Source organism: Callorhinus ursinus, unplaced genomic scaffold (genome assembly GCF_003265705.2).
Source record: "Callorhinus ursinus isolate GAN/ISIS: 27379988/994484 unplaced genomic scaffold, GSC_fseal_2.0 scaffold2, whole genome shotgun sequence".
Classification (NCBI taxonomy): domain Eukaryota; kingdom Metazoa; phylum Chordata; class Mammalia; order Carnivora; family Otariidae; genus Callorhinus; species Callorhinus ursinus.
This window is the reverse complement of record NW_027397064.1, coordinates 61,701,290-61,725,265: the sequence shown is the minus strand read 5'-3', so window position 1 is coordinate 61,725,265 and position 23,976 is coordinate 61,701,290. Positions and strand designations below refer to the sequence as shown.

Below are 23,976 nucleotides of genomic sequence, written 5' to 3'. Positions count from 1 at the left end.
ATGTTAGAATTAGTAACCTTTGACCATGACTTGACCTTTAATCATTACGTGGAACAATTTTTTTCCCTGGATTTAAAAAATACATAATGGTAGTTGGACTTTTAAGACACATTTCCCCAAAAGAAATCCAAAGCAATAGGTTATTTTTTTCTCTTGAGTTGGAAATCCAACCCTAATGTGATACCAAAAGTATTTTTGCCTCAAGCTTTACTTTTGTGAACTCTGCCCTCAAAACAAAACTGAAAAGACCAAAAAGAAAAAAATAAAAAAAAAAACTAGAAGAGGAGCAACAATGAAAATGAAAAGTACGTATTATTTTCTAAAACTATCAACTCTAAAATAATCAGAAGTCATCAGAAATTTTTCACAGCAAGTTTTAAGACGTAAAATTCTTACTCTCTGGGCTTCCCCAAAATAACTACGTTAGTAATGAAGTAATAGGGGGAAGCGTACTAATGTATCTGTAATTTACTTTGAAATGCATCAAAAAATGAAGATGGACTGATGGAGGATGTACACATGATAAATGTATGATAAAGTATAGTAATGGTAGGATCTAGGTGTAGGTATGTGCGTGTTCACTATAAAATACTTTTACTGTTGCTCTACGTTTGAAAATTTTCATAGTAAAATATTGGGGGGAAATGAATAAGCAACATGCATTCTTTAACCAGCCAGAGGACCTGGGCCTACACCAAATGATCTCTTGTAAAGAATCCTTCAGGCTGACTGATCCCATGATCTCAATTAAGGTGTGAGATACAACCAAAAGCTACATCAGCACTTACAGAATATTCTACCTCTAGTCAAAAGACTACTCTAAACTGAAAAACCTTAATGGGATTTACTAGAGATGAAAACCTCTCTTCCTCCTAAGGAGGTCCCCTCTCCTGCCCTGCTCCCTTATTCCTGGGCCATCATCAGGATGGAGAGCTAGTTAACTAGACTGGGGGCTGGATCCCCAAGGACCCTATGCAACCTCACTCTGTAGGTGCAGCCCTGCAGGTAATGAAGGGACCAGCCTCTGGCTCTCACGGGTACAAAAGCAATACAGGGGATTCCCCAGGAAAATATGCAGAGATGCACAGGCGTGGTGGAGAGCAAAGTTTCTTGCGCAAAACATCTTCCTTGACAACCAACTCCAGTCACCCAAATTCTACCATTATGGGTAAACATTTTTAAATATAAAAACTCACAAGAAAGCTAACATATTAAGCAGGTGTTATTCATCACCAATATAAATTTGCTTACTGGAATTTTTTTTTTTGTTTTTAAACAGTTTGTTATAAGAAGCACATTTGAGGGAATGGGAGTTTTCATAGAAGGGGAAGAGAAGAACAGATTAATGATGGATACCATCCTGGAAATAGGCCTCTGAGACTGGGTGAAAGAAAGGGAAAGATCCCAGAATAGAGAAAAGAAAGGGACAATGTCTGCTAATTTTCCACAGGGCTCTGCCTAATCTTCTCCTTTTCTATTTTTAAAATTACTGTGGCAAAAAATAAAATAAAAAATAAAATAAAATTACTGTGGCTAACTAAATGCAGTGTGTTATCCTGGATTGGATCCTGGGACCAAAATAAAGGATATTAGTGGACAAACTAGAGCAATACGAACACGGTCTGTGGTTTAGCTGATGGTAAATGTAGCACTTTTGTTTCTTAGTTGTGACAAATGAACCAGGCTCACATAGAATGGAACAGTGGGTGAAGAGTGTATGGGAACTTTGTACTATCTTTGTCACTTTTCTCGAAAGCTAAAATTATTGCAAAATAGGTTTATTTTCAGAAATACAGAAGATTTCTGATGACAAATCTAATGTTTATGACAAAAAGTCAGAAAGCCAGTCACTGGAAATAAGAACGTCTTTTAGAAAATGGTGGCAGGAAAGTATGGAGTCAAAGCCATCTGTGGTGACAAAGCCAAACATAATAAATTTGGAGGGAGAAATTAAATCTGTGCCTCCATCTACCAATGGATACAATACAAACATGTATAAGAGCTGACAGGCATTTGGAAAACACAATGTCCTCAGAAACACACTAAAAAAAGCTAACGGCAGTTCTAACAATGAGGCAATAGCAATGAGTCAACATAAGCAATAAATTTAGCTTTCCCATTTTGACGAACCTCTAGTAAAATTAACTCAACCTAAATCCACACCCAATTTATTTTCTCCTCAGAACAAAATACCAGAGTTGGGAAATGTTTTCACAATTAACCTCGCCTAGATTCTGTAATAAAATTCTTCAACATAGCTCTTATGGGTTGTCGAGGGCCTCAGTCAACAAACCTTCCCACCTGGCGATTTCTGATAGATATTTAAAACAAATCTTCAGAAATTTTGAGCACACAATCTCCCTGGATTTCAGTGTGGACTTGTGGATTCAGAGCAAGTGGTGTGGTTTTCCTAGCCAGTGATTCTTGATCCTAGCCATGTATCAGAATCACATGAGCAGCTTTCTAAAACTCTGGGTTGCGTGGACATTATCCCCAACTCCCAAATCACAATTTTGAGGGCTGGTTCTAGGCATCTGCATTTTTAAAGCTTTCGGTTTTTCTGATGTGCAGCCAAGGTTGCAAACCATTTGTTTTCACGCCTAACAGAGGGGCTGCTGTAAAAATAACGCTTCCTTAGTAGAAGCCTTAGCAAATGTCTCCCTCGGTTAAAGGAAACCCCAAAAAAGTGGGAATGTCAAGATAAAGGCAATTTTACTTTTATATAGAAAATTAGGATATAAAGCAAAACCAATTTTAAAAATTATAAAACATGTATTATTTTCAGAATCTGACAAAAACAGATTTCCAAATCGCTGGTCAAAAAGAAGATCAATAATGAGGTAATAGCTGAAAGGTTTCCTGTAAGATAGGATGGCATATAGACTAGGAAACCCCACCTAAGGAAGCCAGTCTTGCAAATACCTCCCCCGACCCCCACCTCCAAAGAGATGAGAAGCTCCCAGAGAGCAGGCTCTCTGCTTTATATAATTCCCACAATGCCACAGTACCTAACACTGCCTCATGTAAAAATCAGGCACAGATTAAATATTTGCTCAATTAACTTCATTATTACTATTGTTACGTTAACAATATAGTCACCTTTAAGTCACCACTGGTTGCCACCATCCAAGTGGAATATAATAATAAATAAATGAAATGAGCATGAATTATCTACTTACTACAAACTACGAATTACTAGTAGGCTGTAACTAATACTTGGCAAGGCTATTTCTAAAACGTCAGAACACAGGAGGACCAATTTTTCTATGGGTTTGGCTATGAATCTCAAGACAAGTGGCGTAACTCTGGCACTTTCCAGGTTACACTGGAAATTCTCTCGGATTTAAAAGGACCTCCAAATATGGCCGAGTATCAGGCACATCTTCCCAAGGCCTCTCTAACAAACATCCCACCCTGACCTCCTTAATCGTCAACAAATGCTGTAATACCTGGACATTCTGCCTTATAATTCCTAGGGAAGCCAAATTGCCCTTTACAAATTAAGCATCTAAAACACTCCCTCCTTCACTGAAGCATCTCATTTCTGTCTCAACGTGGAGCTACCAAGTAGGGCTCCCGTCTCTGAACTTCAGCTCGATTACGTAACATCTTCTGATTTTTTTTTCCCTCACCTCTGACCCACTCACAAATATGATATGCCTCTTCAGGCACTTGTTTAATGTCTATTTCAGCGTGTGGGTATTCACGTCACCAACGACCATGTACAGAGTGTCCACTAGATGCAATGGGAACACAAATATGAATAAAATACTAGCCCTGTCTTCTAGGGGCTCCTAGTTAAGTAAATAAACTGCCATTTAAATGACGAAAGTCCTTGAAAAGTTTATTAAAATGTAAACACAGGCATTTAAATGTGCCATTTGGCACAGATAAGCATTTTTACCCTTAAAGATGTTTAAAGGTATAAGGTACCCTGTCAGAGGCTGTATAAATTGGTACTTTTTTATTCTCAACTTTACTGAGATACAATTGACAAACAGAAATGTGAGATATTTAAAGTGGTTCACATTTTGATGGTAGCTATGAAAAATTCAAAATCAGATTTTGTCAAACGAAATAATCACAGTTCTTTCAATTCTTTAAATTACTTTACCTGCACATGTGCCCCTTGACATGCAGACACAAAATGTGAATGGAAGGCAGTTTGTAATAGTAACCTACATGCTCACCAAAAAGTTAATGGTTAAATTAACCATTTCAATCCATCCAGGGTAATACTACTTGGCAGTTAAAAAGAGAGGCAGATCTACACAACAACTAACATGGGAAGATTTCCAAGATAGAATGCAAGTTGCAAAAACCAAAAAACATTTTTGTGGAATCACTATGTTGTCCACTGGAAACGAATGTGACGTTGTGTCAACTATACTTCAATAAAAATGTGTATGGTGTTTATAATCCCATTCACATTTTTAATAGGATATAGATTTCTTTATTTACATATTTGTATGTAAATGAGCAGAAAAAGTCTGGAAGAAAATATTGCAAACTGATAACCTCTTTGGAAAGAAGAAACAGACACAGGGCAAGAGGGGTAGCAAAATAAAAGTGGCTCTTCAGGCCTCTCTATTTAATTCTTCTGTACAAAGAATTTTACAAGTCTTTGCATCCCTTTCAATAATACCTACTCTGACCAACCCATTTAAAATTATAATCCCCTACCACATCCCTGTACTTCCCACCCACCATTTTTTTTTCCCATTGCTCCTATTCCATTGTAACAAACCACAAATTTACTGATTTATGAAGGCTGTTGCCTGTTGTCTATTTGCTCCCATCAAAATGTAAGTGCCACAGGGACAGGGATTTCGTGATTTTTTTCCCTCACTGATGTATCCCCCAAACCTACTAAAACAGTGTGCATAGTGTGTGTGTGTGTATGTGTGTGTATTTGTTGCATATTTACACATTCAACAGTTCTAATCCCTTTTTGTAATATATAAATACTTTTTGCCTCACTTACAAAAGGTGAATTTAAGTGGGTGGCAAGTCAGGGAGTTACTTTAATTGAAAGCTGAAAGGACAGAGGAACCATCATTGTGGCTGCTCTTAACACAGCTCAGGATACTGAAATGCCAGTCTTGAAAAACAAAACAGAACAAAACAAAAAAGTGGCCTGAAAAGCTATGTAATAGCAGGTGGAGCTGATTATTCCTAAAATGTAGTAAAAGTGTTTACATTCAAAGACATGAACCCTTTCACAAAAATAAGGCTATCTATGTGTTCCTTAATTATGAACCAGCATGAGAACAGACATATGCCTCTGGGAAATCAAATGAGTTGAGACACAGAGAAGTGCCTAAGACTTTCAAATCCCACCCAAGAAGGTCAAGAGTGATGATGATTAACTGTCAGCATGCTATCCATTACTCTTTCCTGTCTGTGCAGAAAATATTCTTGCCAAAAAGATACTGTTAATATCCAAATAACAGATCAGTTATCAGAGCAATTTCAACAAGCACAGAGGAGAATATTGTCACAATAAACTTAAATCCTCAAGAGGAAAGACCCACACCCATCAGCCTGCACGAGGGAAGGCTGGATTCGGAGAATATGCTCCGATAAAGACATCCCATAGTGAACCAATACAAATGCTTTCTGCATCACGCTGCCACTTGAATCACATTATTTTGTTCTATTTCTAGGCAGGATGGGCACTTCTGGTTCGAGACACTCTAGGAAATAGATGAAAAACCTTGACTCCGCACTTCACTGTGGGTAAAATAGGTAAGTGGGCAGGGAGAGAGCAGAGTTCACAATACCCGGTTAAGATCATTCTAAAAGCCAGCACATGTGTGCAGCCGACGGGTCCTACTGTGGAGCTTATCACCATCGTTTGTAACGGGGAGGGATAACTTCCTTGATGAAGCTTATGTGTTATGTACAAAATGAAAAAGATGAATTCCCATGATAAACATAGGAAGGAACAGGAACTGAAGGACAGGGAACAAGGGGAGGCAGGCAGGTTGAAAAATCCCGAAGGGAGGCCTACTGGTGTGGCAGGAAGGATGAAGAGACTGGAGGGAAGGGAGAGTGACAGGGAGACAATGGCTTGTAGCTCAGAAGTGCTCTTCACAGAAGGGCCAGCTGGAAACTGCCCCTTGTAGTGGACAGAAGACTGACCTCGCTGCATCAAAAGGAAATGTCTGCTAATTACAAAGAAAAAAAAAAAGTTGGGGTGGATCCCATTTGTAACCCAAAGTCTTCTGTTTTCTTAATGAGAATTTATCAAGGCATACATTAATTACTAGGTCTGTAAAATATTTGGAGCTATTTAAATACGCTCAAATTTTCTCTAGGAGAATTGGCAAGCCTTTTGAACTACAGTCATCATTAGGCATTAGGATAATTAACCAGATGGAGGAAGTAAAGTTAATCAAAAGATGACTAGTTCTCAAAGGGAAGCTGACGAGTGTTCCTTGCCTACGAAGCTACCCAGGAGACTGTAAAGTCAAGACAGATCCAACATGAAGTTTCCAACCAGTTTCTATCTGCTTTATTGTAAACTAAAAAATCTAGAAGAGATTTAGCCTGTATGCCTGCTGTGTTTTCTAAAGGACAGTAATATGAGGAGTTGAGATCAACTGAGTCCTAAGTTGAGCACCCAGTGAGCATTTTATGTGCATGATTTCATCAATCCTCAGAGCAATTTAAAAGTAGTATGATCATCACCATCTGACAGATGAGGAAACTGAGGCTCAGAGTAAAATCATCTGCCCCAATTTATAAAGGCCAAAAGTAACCCTCAATCGGGACCTGCAAAGTCTACATGCCTTTTCTTTTCTGTTATTCCACGAGAACAAAATTTTGAAGTCTCTTTCCCCAAATGGATCACATTCTGACACACTACAAGGGGCGGTGGAGGGGGCGGGAGTGCGTGGGCCAAAAAAGTTTTAAAATAAATAACCACCACTCACCTCTGGGTTTTCTTCTTTTACTCTTCGTGACTGTAAAACAATTGCAGATCCATTAATACACGTACCCACAAAATGCCACAAAAATAAAATGTGCACAGGTTAGCCCACCATCGTCGATGTCTCTTACCTTTTCTTGAGAAAAAGCTGCCTTCCCTTCTTCACTTTTCTCATCCATCTCGTCGTCACTCCACTCCCAGTCACCGTCCTCGGTTTTATGAAGGTGACCGCTTGACCCAGGAACTCTTCTCACCTGAATCGAAACACACAGCCCAATTCTTCACTAGCGGAAGGTAAACAGCGCTCGCTGGGACAGCAACTTGGGTTACCCAGCGCACGCCTATCCTGAAGACACCCTGACTGGTTATGAATTCAGGGATAGCAGTTAGTACCCAAAAAGACCACCCGGCCTGCACACTCCCACACTTGTCCTCTTTCCAAAGCAACGGTGTTCTCGAAATGCATTACTACACACATGAAGAACAGAATATTTTGGAAGAACACCACACACATCAGCCATCAGGATCAAACCCATCCTTCACTTTTGCTTCAGTTAACACTTCGTTAATTACTACACATTAAAGGCCATGTGGTCAGCTTCAAGACTGCCTAAGGAAATGCAAGTGAGCAACAGACTGCTGGCGGAGGAAAGGCAGGGGAATCAGGCAGCCTAACGGAGCATACGAATCTAGGGGTCTATCAGCGATCTAAAACCTACGTCAAAAAAAAAAAAAAGCAAATACTCTTCTGTTGCCATCTTGCTTTTTTTCAGAACCTGACATCACCCTTGTCGTCCCACGATTCTGCTCAACCCACTTGAGCAAAATGAAACAGCATCAGACTATTCTTAACACACCTTGTAACGCTTCTGACACTTGGGGGATTGCCAGAAACACAGCAAGATAATCAGCAGCCGTGCCAGATAATCTAGACAGATTACATCAGCTGTCTGCAAGAATTTCAACATTTTTTTGAACTAGGGTAGAGATGTGATTCGGGGGTGTGCTTTCCAAATGCCTGGTGTGGGCGAAAAAGCAAAATTTTTAAAAGGACAGGATGACTGAGAATGATGAGCCTCTGACCAAAGTACTTTGCATTAAAAACAAATGGACTCAGACATAATTAAACAAAGTAGCAGATGAACATGTGAACATAAGAGCCAATGATCCACTGATTCGGAGAAACTTCAAGGGGAAAGGGACCCTGGAGACTGTCTAGTCTGACCCCCTCATTTTACAGATGAGAAAATGAAGGCCCAGAACATGACCGAAAATCGCAGGGCTATAAGGATAAAATTAAGAAAAAAGCCTTCAGATTCCCATTCAAATGTGAGACTTACACCACTGAATGACCACTGTGAAACTGAAGTTGTCTCAAAACATCCTGTGAAGACTCTGAAAGACTATAATGTGAAGAAAACACTATCTTCCATAATAGAAACTACTTAGTTATATCATGGGAGCTTCGTTAATCCTAAGGGAAATACCACAGACCTTAAATGTAAAGTAAGGATTTACACACATGTTCAGTCAATGTCAATTCGCAATCAGTGCAGGCTCGGGGTTGGGTTTGACTTAAAGACATTATCGTGTGGAACCTGTAAAGCCTGACCATTTGGTCTAGAAGATCAGAGCCTCAATATGGAAAGTTAAAAAATAAAAAGTTCTTATTCATAACTGCAAACAGTTACGCTTAATTAAAAAAAAAAAAAGCTTCTCTCCACTCCAAAAAAACTGAATTTACCTTTGAAACCTTCTAGGCTTAACATATTTTTTTCCATTTACTTTTTTTGAATCATTGGAAAAGACCTAATGATAGTGATTTTAATGCGCTAATAGATGCTGGCAAAGTAGTGTAGGGAAAAAATGCTGAAATGTCCTTTGAGACATTCAGAACAAACTGCTCTTTAAAATTACAAAGAAATGGATAGAAGAGAAAACAATTTTTTTCTAAAAAATGATTTTAGAGAGAGAGAGCACACAAGTGGGGGGGGGAATCCCAAGCAGACTCCACACTGAGTGCAGAGCCCGATGTGGGGCTCAATCCCAGTACCCCAAGATCATGAACTGAACGGAAACCCAGAGTCGACACTCAACCGACTGGGCCACCCAGGCGCCCCGAAGGAAAATAATTTTCTGTTGACATATACTATAAAATTATTTTCTTAGCAGTACTCATCATGATGATAGCAACATAGAGGAAAATCTGTTGATGACTACATCAAAAGAGGAAAATCTGTTTAATGACTACATTAAAAGACTTTCAAGCAACATCTATTACAAAACATACTATTAACTCAGAAGTAGGAAAACTATCAGAAACAGAACTCTACCTTTACTGAAACAGAAAACAAAACAAAACAAGCATGGCTGATGTGTTAGTATTCTTCAAGTACTAATATTTAAGACATTACACTAAGGAAATCTCTGACAACAGAGATAGTGCAGCTTCACACCCTGAAATCTCCTTTATGCCCTTTCTCCTCTGTTTACAGGATTTGCCAGTTCTGTTTCTACAAGCAGGCTCCAACCACAGACAATAAAATGGCCACCTTCTATTTTATTTTAGAACCCTGTCTCCCTCCTAGTTTTATTTGCTGGAAGAGAGAAGGATAAAGCAAAATGTCTAAGATTATAGCCTCGGGCACTGAAAGAAATGGTGACATGGACCTTTAATAAATACTGAATAAACAGAAATTAAGACAAAAACACTATAAAATCTACGTAGCAGAAAATATTGGTATAGGAGTCCTGAGAACAAGAATACAGAACTGTTAAGAACATCCTCTCGGTTTACTGGAAAGAAAAGAACTTGCAGCATAATTTGAAACCCGGGTTTCACGGTATATTTATGTGACATTGACCTCCACTGAAAAGACCAGAAAGCAATTCTACAAAGTTACATCCCTGTGGGGAGCTTGCAGAGACTCCAGGAAACAACTTCTACCTTCCAAAGCCAAAGCAACTAAGTTTCACATTGTTTAACAAATGGGGTTCTTATTTAGGAACTGATGAATACTCTACAAAATAAAAGATGTGTAAAGGCTTCTGTCCTTCCCCGTCTCCTACCCCGAGGATGGGGGTTACCATTGCATTGCTCTCATTCTGTTTAACAAATCCACCACTTAGTAAAGCCAAGAGGAGGTAGTTGGGGGTTTAAAAAAAAGAATCCAGTGCTTCTCAGAGAAAGGAGCTCAGTCGTGAGCCCACAAATTCCTCAGGTCCAACAGTGAGTTTAGACAAAGTTTTACATGCAGTAACATTCCTGGGCATAAAATACAGTTGAGCAGCCCTACTGATAGGTTATTTTCTTTCCTTTCTCGAAACCCTATCTTTGTGAAAATCCGTTTTAAAAACTGAACCAAAGTTCTGATTCCCACCAGAAAAGAAGTCAGGTTCAGACAGAAGAGTGTGACTCCCGGGCTACTGCTGGTGGCAGAGCCGGGATGGAGCCGCCAGGAACGGGGAATGGCAGCAACAAGGGTAAGTCACTGGAGTGTTCCCAGTGGCGCCCCTCTGAACAGGAGCTTTCTAGAAATAACCAGGACCCAGGGTCTCTGTACAACATCTCACATTGAGCCCTGACACCAGAACAGGAAAAAAGGTTTGAAGGACAGAAGACGACAGCCAGCAGGTAAGCTATCTAGACAGGGTGTTAAACATGTTAGAAATTAAAGTGTGTTTCTCTAACAAAGGATGAATGTGACCCCGAGAAAAACTGGCCAAAATTTAGCAGCATTTGTCCCATCCTGCAGGGTCTGCTGTTCCCACGGCTACATTAATGTCTCCCAGGAGGAATGATTTCTCCATCAATGGGAATCCTGCACTGCACTTCTCCACCTGGTAACATACAGCCTGACCTGAGTGATCTGGACATGGTAGAAAGCAACACCCAGGAGCTTTTCCCTTATCAGGCAGTCTACTGACCAGAAGTATTAAAAATGTTTCTAATTAAATGTGGTTTATAATATTTGAGGTGCTGCCAAGGAAACAAAAAGCCTTCTAAATCATCAAAAATAAATAAAATTAGGGGCACCTGGGTGGCTCAGTCGGTTAAGCGTCCAACTCTGGGTTTCGGCTCAGGTCACGATCTCAGGGTCGTGGGACTGAGCTCCCCCTCGTCGGGCTCCGCGCTCAGTGCAGAGTTTGCTTGTCCCTCTCCCTCTGCTCCTCCCCCCACTTGTGTTCTCTATCTCTAAAATAAATCAAATCTTTTAAAAAAGAGAAAATAAAATAGAATTACTCAGTAAGTTTTCAGCGGAAATATTTTACTACCCATCTTATACTCTGACATTACATCCTACAACCTCTCTGACACCTCCATCCCAAACCTACTACCTGGCCTCACTGTGCCCTCTGGCCCCCAGCCCGCCCCCTCCTGGCTTCACCCCCCATCTTATAAGGTCTGGAGCCCACAGCTGACTCTGCTGATACTGCACTTATTATACCCCACCCCCAGACCCCTTCCTGTACAAATCACACCTGGGAGGAAAGCTGGGGGGGGGGGCTCAGTCCAAATACCCATCCTTCATTCCTGAGCGAATGGAGACTAGCCACGCACCTGGTGCCATGACGGATGGTTGCTGGCCACTCCTGGGCGGGGGGGGGTGCGGGGGGCGGGTATCAGGACTGCCACAACCCTGCCACTCAAGGTGTGGTTCCCGCACCAGCAGCAACGGCATCACTGGGGAGCTTTATCAGAAATGCTAAATCTTGGGCTCCACTCCAAACCCACTAAATCATAATATTCCTTTTAGCAAGCGCTTCAGGTGATTCCTATTCTCATTCGGGTTGGAGAAGCACTGTGCTGATCGCTGTTAGCCTATTCCATCTCCCCAGCCCGTAATACCAGCTGTTATTTATGTAAGACAGTTAATGGGCTCGGAGAACTTTAAATACCTTAATTAATTTAATCTTCAGGGTAGTTTTGTGAGCTGAGAATCATTGTACTCGCCCATTTTTCTGAGGGAAAACAAGTGAAACACCTGACCCAAGCCATAGGGCTGGGAGAGCCGGGGCCAGGACGGGAGCGCAGGAGTCTGACCCCCAACCTTCCAGGGCTGGGCTCCGCTACTGCGGCTCACCGGGGAGCCCGTCCTGCCCAGCTCCCTCCACCTGCCACCCTGAGCGCACCAAGTCCATCCAACCTACAGCGCACCCCTTCGAAGTGATGCTGATCCCCTCCTTCACACGCTCCACCCACCTTAGCCTCTTTCCCGCCTGTGTGTAGAAAAATGGATCCCCTTTCCTCTGAAAGCCAACACCTCCTGCGTGCTCCTCATTTATCTACACATTATCTACCCATTCCTTCAAGACACTTCCAGCCAGGCCCTGCTCATCTATATCCACCAGAAACACATTCAAGTCTCTCCTACACTTCTGTCCAAAAGCGGCGGCAGGCTCGGATTTTGTTCTTTCCACGAGCAGTCACTCCGTCCCTCTCCCCTCCCACACTCAACATTTTTCTGAAGATCGTCTCTAATTGCTGCCTTCATTTGCTCAACCCATCCTCACTCTTTAATCTCAACATAAAAAGATTATCTGTCCCCAGTAGGCCACCCAAACTGCCTCTCCCGCACAGGTTTACTGACTTCACACTTGAGTCATGGAACGAACGCTTCCCTCTGTTGCCCTAATGCTATCTTGTAGACACAGCTAAATCCCATTCTTTTCCTTCACACTTTCTCCAAACCCGGACTGCCTCTCCTTCTGCTGTTCTCTGTCCTTCCATGTCCTACTACTGTTCTTTGTTCCATCTTAACTGCACACATGGCTGCCAGACTCGGTCTCCTCGAGGGAGCACACAGTCTCCATGGCTTCCCCTCTCTCATCTAAGCTGATGACCTTGGAAACGTCGTCTCTCAGTCTGGTTTTCGAAATGCTCTGTGGGATACGAAAGCCTGATCAATTGCTAGCAAGCTATCTCCTACCCATTCATGAATGCTCGACCCCCAGCCTCACTCTGACACTTCTCCCGGGCGAATGCCTCCGTGCTGGAGGTGGCTCACAGTTGGCTGAGGAGAGTCCACTGTTAAAATTTCACAAAGTTTGCAAGACAGTTGACCTCACACTGGTTGCGTAAAACTGGCCCCAGCAGGAGTATTTACACAATGGAAATTGGAAAATAATACAAATCAGGATTTGCACTCCTCCCTCACTGCCAGTTTTCAACGTTTACCAGCACACCACAGGTGGTTAAGATTCACCTTATGGGAATGTTATAAAATTTGACCAAGGCATTTCACATGAGCTTAGTAGTTATTCCTGGGAATAGCTAGTTTACAATGGCAAGTATCTCATTCCTATTGCACAAGCCTCTCAGATTTCACCTCTACAACACACTTTTGAAATACACACAAATTGCTTCTTACGTATCCAACATATACCATTCGAGGTACAGCTGAGGGAGGCAACTATCTTCGTATTACGTAAACACACATACGGCTTGGGATAATACTTATTATGACAGCATCATGAGGAAACATGATGTTCTAGTCTTTTTTAATGCAAATGAAAGTGAGAAGAGTGACTGAAAAATTGTGTTAGGTGATACAAAAATTGGATCTATGATGATTGATGCCAATCCTGCAATCGAGAGACTAAATAATATTGCCTAAGACAAAGTAAGAAAGGAAAACAGGGACACCTGGGTGGCTCAGTGGTTTAAGAGTCTGCCTTCGGCTCAGGACATGATCCCAGAGTCCCGGGATCGAGTCCCACCTTGGACTCCCCGCTCAGCGGAGAGCCGGCTTCTCCCTCTCCCTTTGCCCCTGCCGCCCACTCGTGCTCACTCACGCTCTCTCTCTCTCACTTGCTCTTGCTCTCTACCTCAAATAAATAATAAAAAAAAAAGAAAGGAAAACAAATGATGTATTTCCAAATAAAATTGTTTTGTATAATGTGTTAAATAACATAGTTAGACATAAGTTTTATCAGTAGATATTTTGTTATGTCCCTAGGTGTTCAATATGTTCAAACTCAGCAGAACACTTGTTTTTTTTCCCTAATCTTTAGATTTGGAAAATAAAGATTCCTTTATTTTCAAATTACCTTTATAATTAGAAATGTACAATAAATTCTGCCGACAAGATCAATAATTTTACACCTGATAGATTTTCTGTAAAATGGAAATATACATCCCTGCCAGTTAAAGCATGGAATTAAGTTCTCAAACTTCCTGTAAATATTAATATGACAGTAAATCGATAGTAAACATAAATGTCATTGAAAAATTATTCATTTTGTTTATAACAATCTGGAACCTTGATTATTTGATAGAATATGAGAAAAGTAAAGTGTGAAAGAGAGAAAAGTACTGGTCTAGTTTACGTTTCTGTTCGCACATTCTAACCCCAGAGGAACAGAAATACAGAAATGCATTATTTCTACTAAGCATCTCTCTATAGAAATTGTTTATAGAAACCTTCTGCATGTAGAATTCACTAGATAGTGGCTTAATAAGGCCCATATTTCCTATAAGTTGTTTCAAATACAAAGTATTTAAAATAAAATTCCATTTAGGGTTAAAATGAAACAGCACCTCTGAAATTCCTTCCCCCTCCCCTACCCCCGGTCATCCTGGCCAAGGGGCACAGTCATATAAAGTTCTTAACATGATGTCTGGCACATAACAAATACTCAAGACATGACAGGTGCTGTTATCACTAATAGATTTCACATTTCTCACAACCCAAATCTACCAAACATTATATTCTGCAAATTTTACTTCCTCTACCGCTGTTGTGTTAGATCAGGTCCCCCTTCAATGTTGGTTTTTTTGTCCTTCCTGTTAAAACAAACTGCTTATCAACCTGCTGACCATTCATCTCCTGCCTATTTTATCCTTCATACTAATCACACTAGTATGACAATTAGCACTCTTGCAAAAAAAAAGACAAGAGTTCACTATTGCCTATAGAATGAGTCCAGATCCCTTAACATTAAAGTCTCTCCACACCCTAGCTCCAGAAGACCTTTTCAAGACTTCTTTCCCACCACTTCCCTTTAGACACCCCGCAATCCAGTTTCGTACAAATGCCGCACTTCCGCGACTCACCTTCTCGCGTATGTATTACACACGTGCCCTGGCCTTGGTCTGCCCTTCTCATTCTCCACTTCTCCCCTTTCTTCTAATCCAAGAAGCTTCTGCCAATTCTCCCAAGTGGTATTTGTGCCTGCCACTTTATACCGCCCTACTCTGTACTACATTTAATGGATGACATACTGAACTGTATACTCCTTCGGGGCAGAGAGCTACCCTTAGCCTTTTTAAATCATCACTAATTCATTCATTCAGTCAGCACAGTTTTGTTCAATACCTACTTTGATCCCAAGTTCGAGACCAAAGATAAACTGAATAAAAGTCTACACCACGGAGTAGTTCACCACCCAGAGATGTGGACAGACATGTAAGCTAATGATGTCAATAAAATGTGCATGCCACAGGAAAGTTAGGAGGCTGCGGGGCTGCAGAAGAGAGGAAGACTGGTCGGTGAAGGACAGTCAGAGCTCCCCAAACACAAAGCAGAGACATTATTCCACCTGGAGAGACGGTATGAACTTACGGAGTTATGCCCACTCAGGTGATGTGGCTGGGTCACGAAGTACTGGGGTCTAGGGATTGGGCTTAAGGAAATGGCTAAGATTAAAGCTGGAAAAGTTGTGCAAAGAACCCGTACAAAAAGAATGGCACATTCAACGGCCTGCAGAAGCCAGGCGGGAAATGAAGAGCAGACTCGGCGAGGACTGGGTGGTCCGGAGAGGGCCTGTCCCACCTAAAGGGAGCGCCCAGCATTAGCTGACCACAGCCCCTATGTGGCCCGATCTTCAGACTCTTCCGCAAAAGTAGATGATTTGGATTTTTATGTGAATGCTCTTGATTTTTTAAATGTTAGCAAGTATGTCAAGTAAAAAAAAAAAAAAATCCCTCTGCACAGCCTAAAAACGATGTGTCTGTGGGATAAATCTGGCCCGTGTGTCTGCATCCTCTGTCGTACACCAAGTCAGAGGGCTTGGGACTCAGAAGACAGAAAGACACAGAAGGCATGGGGGAGGGAGAAAGATCACATCTGGATTCCTGAGAGCAGAGGAGGAGAGGAACCGGGACCGAAGGGTGACGGAAGCCAGAAAGAAAAGAGTATTGTTAATTGTTCCGGCTCCTACTGACAGGCAACGAATCTCCCAAACAGGGAGTGACCTCAAGCCCGGTGGCCAGCTGCCTGGCCTCCTCGGTGGCTTGGACCCAAGGGCTTTGGCGCCACTCTGACAGCGACCGCGTGAGGACCCGGGAGTCCGAATGAGCCCTTCCCATAGTCCCCAAGATGAAAGGTCTGTTGCGTGAGGAAGGCTGTCAGGGAGGGCCTAAAGGCAGGTGAGGACTGCGTTACCGGAAGCTAGGGGATGACAGCATCCTGCTCACCAGTGACAGGGGTTGGCACTGCTGTCTATGGTAATGTGGGAAATGGCAATGTCCCCACTGACTCAGTGATCCAGCTATGGAGATTTCCGGGCAAGCCTACACCTGGCTTCTGCTCACAGCCTGAGATAAAATGTGGGCAGACAGATGAGCTAAGGAACACACTGGTACCTATAAAACCATTCCTCATTCCCAGCCTCTCCTGACGTCAAGCAATTCTCAAATTAAGAAATGGCTTCCCGGCAAGGATCAAATCCAGGGTGTGACTGCATGACACTTTGTTGAGATTTCAGAAAGAGCTAAGGCTGTGCCTCCTAGACACTTTCAAACAGACCCAAGGCTTTCTAAGGATCTTAGGAAAGCGTACCTTACAGAAACTCTGCATGAAATAACAAGGCTTCTGAGAACCTGATGGGGGTCGTCCCTCAGCAGTCACAGGGGAGCGGAGCCCAAGGTGGACAACACATCTTGCGGTCTTCTTGGCTCTTGCCGTGAACCCACCAAGATTCACAGAAAACCCACAAAGTTTTTTAAATAATTGTACTATGCAATTATTGCCAAGTTAGACCAAAAGAAACAGAGAGTACACAATGAAAAGGGCCTTTGGATCCCCAAAATTTATGGGCAGGAAGCAGTCTGAGAAGGCTACTCAGCTGCAAATGCTGGCTCTTCTTATGGAAAAGGAAGGTTGACTTGAGCAGAACCGAGAGCCCAGAGAGTGGAACCAAGAGCCACAGAGAACAGCAGAACAGGGACTGGAAATGGACCTGGCCAATAACTTCCAGTATTGCCATGGGACCTGTGTCTCTCATCCTTCCCCTCTGGGGCAGGCCTTTAAAATGCCTGTCCTCCTGTTGGGTTTTGGGTGTGTGTTGGGCAGATAACTGAGAACAGTCCTCAAGGAGCTATACCCAAGGAAACTGGTCCTGAGGAGCCTCCTTTGTTTACCCAGACCCAGTTTAGATGGCCAGGTCCTTGACTTTGAGCCTGAGCCTGAGGCCATAATGGGAAGAGACTTCCAGAGGGTCTTGGAAGCGGAAGAGCATATTTTGCATGTGGGAGAGATGTGAATTATTGCAGCCAGGGGGCAGACGACGGCAGGATGTTTTTTTCCAAAGATGTGCATAACGATAGCCCCTGACCCAGGTGTTCTTCCAGAATCTTGTCATTCCACTATCAAGAGATGGGAGTCCCTCTAGTTAAATCTGAGTGGGTTTGTGCCTCACCCGTAGCCAACAGAACTAACTGATGTGGCTTCCGGGGCCAGGTCAGGAAAAGTGATGCAACCTCCCTCTTGGCCACTGGGACACTGGCAGCTGATGCCTGTGACCATCCTGTGAGCAGCCTGAGTGCTGTGGAGCCTCCATGCTGGCAGGCAGCCCGGACGGGCCTCGTAAGGGGAACACCTGACTATCTGACTGCAGCTCCATGAGACCAGAAACCGGCCTGCTAAGGCCCTACCGAAGCCCTGACCCCCAGACACTTGATAAAATGGCTGTTGTTGTCTTAAGCTGCTAAATTTAGGGTGATTTGTTACACAGCAACAGATAATCAGAATAAGGATGGTGATAAGGTGATTTATTTTTCATTTTTGTATACTTCGTAATTTTTGAAAATTAGAAGGTTGTATTTGATACCCCTTACCAAGACAGGTAACAGACTCTGCCGTACTTTGCTTCTTGGTCCGTGTTTTCCGACTCTGGACATTCTGGGCCTCTGCACACTTGGATTTAAATTTACACTTACAAATTATTTTCATCAGACCATGTTATTACTCATTAAAACACCAAAAAGAAAAAAGTCCTTTTCCATTCATCATAGATAAGTGGCTACAGCTAAATCTTGGACCTTTTCACCAGCAACTCACATTGACTTTTTTTTTTTTTTTGACCTCTTGGAATTCAATGCTTATCTAGTTCTGCTAAAATTTGGCATTCCCTTTTTCTAGAACATGAAAGGACAGACTAAAATAAGGATATTAAAATGTTCTGTAGGCAATTAGAAAAAGTTCCAGAGAAACAAAGACTTTAATAATTCAGTAATAACAAATTCAAAACACTGGGCGAGTTCAGGGAAGGACACACTTGTAGCAACTTTCTTACAATGCTTTAACATTTTCTAATGTGAAAAGAATCAAATTTGATAAATGTTGCTCTTCAGATAATGATAATGGAATTTCATAACTTTGGACATCCAACATGAAAGGGCAGTGTCTTGAAAGGGAATGTTCTGGAAACTGGGAGCTATTCTAAAGAACCAGCACAAAACACAGAGAAGCAATTAGATTTCTTATTCTGCTTTAGTCCTATCAAACCTCCAATATGGCATTTCCCCAAGTTAGGGTGACAAAGAACAATGACAACAGCTAGGAGCCAGGAAAGCAGCATCCAATTTTGCAACTATTGTCCTTGAGAATTAAAGCTCCTGCTGGAATGGGAGCCAAGCTGATCTGTAACTTCAGCTAATAAAGAAAACAATGGGAATGTTCTGTCCTGGTAAGACAAATAACACAGATGAGAAAACACACTTCATGTAAAACCAAAAGGGGGAAGAAAGAGAGAAAATAAATGTCTGGCACTGGAGCAGAAACGAGGCTGCTCTGGAGATGGCAGTAAGTCACAAAGTTAACTTAATTGCAGGAGGGCTGAGAAGGAGACAGGAGCTCTGTAGCTCCAGGCAGGCTGTGCTTAACTGACCACTGGAAGCAGAAGAATTCTAACAAGCCACAGAGAATCACTGGCAGGGCCGGTTTTAAGTGCCCACGTGGCTCAGCTACAGTCCACAGCTAGTCAATCAAATGCTAACCTAGGCACAGCTGTGAAGGCATTTAGCAGCTCTGATTAAAATCCATAACTGACTTCAAACAAGGGACATTCACCTTAATAATCTAGGTGGGCTGGATGCAATCCGTGGAGAGGCCTTACCAGCTGAGCTGAGGCTTCTCTGAAGAAGAAATTCCAACTGTCCGGAACAGCTTCTGCCGGGCCTGAGACTCGGGGCCTGCCCTTCCCAATGGCCTGCCCCACAGACATCTGGCATGCCTCACCTGCCCCCCCAGTCACGAAAAGCCAGGTCCTCGCACGAAATCTCTTTATTTATCTCCTCCCGGTTCTGTTTCTCTCATTGAAGCCTAACTCACACACCCACTAAATCCAGCAGCTTACCGGTACTGAGACATAAAAGATCAGTTAGCCGGCAGGACAGCAAAACCAATCACAGCATCCACTGGTTTTTGGTAAGGGGATATGTCAATGTCTCCAGATGAAATATAACAAGTTGAACAAAAAAGGACAATAAAATGAAAAATAACTAGGGTGATAAGAACTACCAATAACTTAATACAGACTAGATTCGTACCTTATAAAAAAACACCCAACATAAAGATTAGGGTTTAGTTACTGGTTAAACATCCTTCGGGTTAACTCTGAATAATAGAACCAACACCACCATCTTGGAAATGTCCTGGCAACAACTACATCTGCATAGGGAATGACCACCCATGGAAGATACCCAAATGGACTGAGTTTTATAGACTCAGTAACTCTTATGCAGCATGTAATACAGAGAATGTTTGTAATATTATAATTTCGCTCAGATTCCTGGTTTTTAAAATATGCATATTCACACAAACGTTTGAGAATAACTCAGATGTCAGTACCAAAGAGTTCCTTCACAAAAACTATTACTAACTGCCCTAAAGATATGTTTAGCTATTACTCAGCTTATAATTCCCAGTTCAATGTCAGCAACAGGTTCTCTGAAAAAGCAGTTCCCTACATAGATCTGCAGTGTGCTCTCCATTACCGAAAGCCAAGTCTCGTCACCCTGAGATTCATAATATGGCTCTTCCATACGACACTGAAAGCATGGCACACAGCTGCTATCCCTCTTGGCAGCAGAGCCTTACAGTTTCAGTTCATCACAGCACGAAGCTCAAACGGAATCGTGTTTATTCTTTTTGGTTGTAAGATCAATACAACATCCATTTTATGGAATAGCATGCAGCTAATAATAAGCATCAAATAGATCATCAAAATATATGAAGTGGAAAAAGCTAGCAGGGAACCAAAACTGTTCCTCACTGTTTAACATAAAAGTAAGGATGGTACAGGGGCATCTGGGTGGCTCAGTCGGTGAGCGTCCGACTCTTGGTTCCGGCTCAGGTCATGATCTCAGGGTGGTGGGATCGAGCCCCACACTGGGTCTGTGCTCAGCGGGTAGTCTGCTTGTCCCTCTCCCTCTGCTCCTCCCCCTGCTCACGCGCTCTCTCTCTCTCGCTCATTCTAAAATAAATATATAAAGAAAATCTTTTTTAAAAGATTTAGAAAAAAAAGTAAGCGAGGTACACATACACATTTCTAGGTACATTTGTATATGCACAGAGCATTTCTGAAAGAGTTTACAGGACTTAGTGATGGCTTCTAGGCTGAGAGGGGGAACTTCTTTTTCACTAAGTTGTACACTTTAAGGAACCCCAAATCCCTCTCCCCCTCTCTAGTTCTGAAGTAATTTAGAAATAAGACCAGTAAGTACACAGAGGTCAAAACATTGTCCTTCTTCTTTATAAAGGTGTTATCTGAGAATGTGGCATCAACATTGAGCCAGCCACCCTCTTTACCATACTGACCCTGGATTCAGACAAGACTAACCTTATCCGGTCCTCAGCAAGGCTGCCCGGCACATTCCCTCACACAGCAGGGCCGCAGTGACCTGACTGAGCACCTCTCTCTGTGAGCAGACCAGTGCCAGGAGAAAGGGAGGGGAAGGGGCTGGGCCACACAGCTGATGTCTCCCTCCAAACTCACCAATCAGGTAAGTCACTGGGCAGAGAGAGGCCAAGAATACTTTGCTAAAGGACTATCAGCAGCGAAGAAGATACATTTCCTCTCTGCCGGTCACACCCGGTATATCCTTTTCCATCAGTTGAATTTTTATCATTATTATGTGTGATGCTGTCAGTCAAAAAAAAAATTTAAAAATGAAAGATGTCCATACCGCTTTAAGGAATTTCAAACAACACTGCAGTGTATAAAAGTAACTACTTTCTACTTCTAAACAATGTTCAAAGATTGTGACTTTTCCAGGATGGGAGGGAGTGATGAAAAGATGAGTTGCTTAACAAATTTAAAAAAATAGAAGAAGAAAAAAAAACCTCCTGAAACTCTGACGTGACAATGGGGTCAGAAGAAGAACATCAATTTACATTCACCTGCATTTATTACAATAAATGTGACAATGTAAGATTTCCAACATTTTTAATATTCGATTTCTATGCAACAAATGAAGACTCACCATTACAAGAAACAATCGGTCTTGTCAGTGAACCGATCATCGCATTTTTTTTACATGTAGGAAATCTAATGATAGGAGTTTGTGCTTATTAACGCCCTGTCTTTACATTTCTCTTTTCCAGGTGGGTGAGTTTGTGTTCTTCCATGTTATATCTACAGAATAATGGATTCTGTTGTTTTTCTTCATCTGGTCTTTGCTACAAAATTCCAAAGATACTAAGAAAATGTTCCAGCCCGTAAGGAGATTTGGAGCTGGGATAGCACGTGCCCTGGGGGGTAACACACTGTTAAATCTGTTCTGAGTCTTTATATTTCTATTTAGAGTACCTTGTATGTAGTAGGTACCAAGTATATATATGCCGAATGAATAAAAACATTTTTCTGCTGAAAAGAAGAGCTTTGCCAAAGCAAACCTTGTAACCAGGTGAGAACTTCTCCCCAACCTTCTCCAACCGTTCCCCGTGGAGAGGGATGGCAGGGGCTGGAGACACAGCATCATACCGTTGCAGAAGGGAAATGAGGGTAAAGGCAAGTTAAGACCCTAGGACCTCCTGAAGCCCTTTACACGCCTCATGTCTGGGTAATCTCCAGATCCAGAATGTAACTGGAGTTTGCAGCACTGGACAAAAAGCCTTGCTCTGTGAACCAGCACCTAATGCAGACTACTAGTGCATAATAGACCCGTGAGCAGTGTTAGCTGGATAAATAAATAATCCTAGGCTGGAACATATCTTGGGAATTCTGGGCCAAGATACTTCAACCAGCAACTCCAGGCACTTCTTTCATGTCCTCAGACAACTACTACCCTTTGCCATCATGGCCCCTGTCTTTGTGGTGGCACGGGTGACAGTGCATAGGGAGGCTAAAGGGCCTACTTTATTCTACCTCCTTAAACAAAGCAACAGCTGGTGTCAAGAAAACTCTGGGCCATCCTCTAAGCATCTGAAAATCCTGAGAGGGAAGTCATAGCTCCGAATGCCAAGTAACACCAAAGCTGATGATCAAAATGGACGGGCCCATCTGCCTCTGAGACGACCTGTTAATATCCTACCATGCTGGGAATAATTCAAAGAAGCAAAGTCCATGTTGGTTCGGGGAAATCACATTTCCTTTGTAACCAACTCATTTTGCTATCCCGCTGTCTGCAAGGGACAGAGACTTCAGATGGAGTTTAGCTGGAAAAAACACACACAAAACTGACTTACACTTGGGTTTGAAAGAGTAAAGGGTCTGATTCCAGCACAAGTTTGCCCTGATAAGAAGAGCCAATGATTGCATTATAAGGTCTCTGTGCAGAAACATGCCTCATATTTAAATTTCTACTCTCCCATTCCATCTCTTTTTATGTTTTTATTTATTTTTTTAAAAGATTTTATTTGTATTTATTTGAGAGAGAGAGAGAAAGAGAGAGCATGAGCGGCAAGGAGAAGGAGAAGCAGACTCCAACAGGGGTTGGAGCAAGGAGCCCAACAGGGGGCTTGATCCCAGGACCCTGAGATCATGACCTGAGCCAAAGGCAGACGCCTAACTGACTGAGCCACCCAGGCGCCCCACCTCCATCACTTTTTATAGATCATTCTACCCAAGCTGTCATCCCAAGTCTCACCTATTCAAAAGTTTCAAAAATGGGTGGACACAAGGAATCCCCTGCATGGTCATCTCCACGGGAGGCTCAAGCCTCTGAGGAGGATGAGAGAGGAACTGCCCAGACTACTGCCCACACCCCGGGTGCCACAGCGTTATAGCCACAGAGACACGATCGAGCTGCGGTGCTGTATTCCTTGATTCATGGGCCAGGAAGGCGGGAAGATTATCACCCTCCGTGCAGAAACAGAGGCATGCATGCCACAGAAGGATCAGAAACAGGTGAGAAACAGACCTCCGACTCTGTCCTGTTCTGGGCTACTACATTCTACTATATTTACTTTTGCTAAGGCTTTACTTTAATGGAACTGTTCATCCATGTAGGTAAGGTGAGCATAGTAAAATGAACCTTATTTACCCACCTTCGATGATTATCAACATTCTGCCATTGCGATCTCACCTTTATACACCTACTCTTGTTGCCCTAGTATTTTTCAGGCAACTCTGAGCCATCCTCTCATTTTACCTGTAACTGCTAAGTGCTGCGGCACACCACCTCATATATAAGGACATTTTAAAACGTGATCACGGTTTCATTTTCACAAACAACAAAATCATCAATAATTCCTTAGTAGAATTTAGTTATCAGTCTATGTTCAATCTTGTCCTACGTTCAATCTTGTCGCAAAAAAAAAAAAGAAAAATGCCTTTTGCGTTTGTTTATCCAAAACAGGATCTAAACAAGATCCACA

General features: G+C 42.3%; 1 protein-coding gene across 4 annotated transcripts in view; it reads right to left on the bottom strand.

The window, feature by feature from the left end:
- STK39 (serine/threonine kinase 39) overlaps nucleotides 1–23,976 on the bottom strand; it is a 296,558-nt gene that overhangs the window by 116,597 nt on the left and 155,985 nt on the right. For all 4 annotated transcript variants that reach the window (XM_073882923.1, XM_025853633.2, XM_073882927.1 and 1 more), the window contains 2 exons: nucleotides 7,066–7,188; nucleotides 6,939–6,968 (listed from right to left, as the gene is read on the bottom strand). In XM_073882923.1, coding sequence (XP_073739024.1) covers nucleotides 6,939–6,968; nucleotides 7,066–7,188 — 153 coding nt within the window. The remainder of the gene's footprint in view (nucleotides 1–6,938; nucleotides 6,969–7,065; nucleotides 7,189–23,976) is intronic.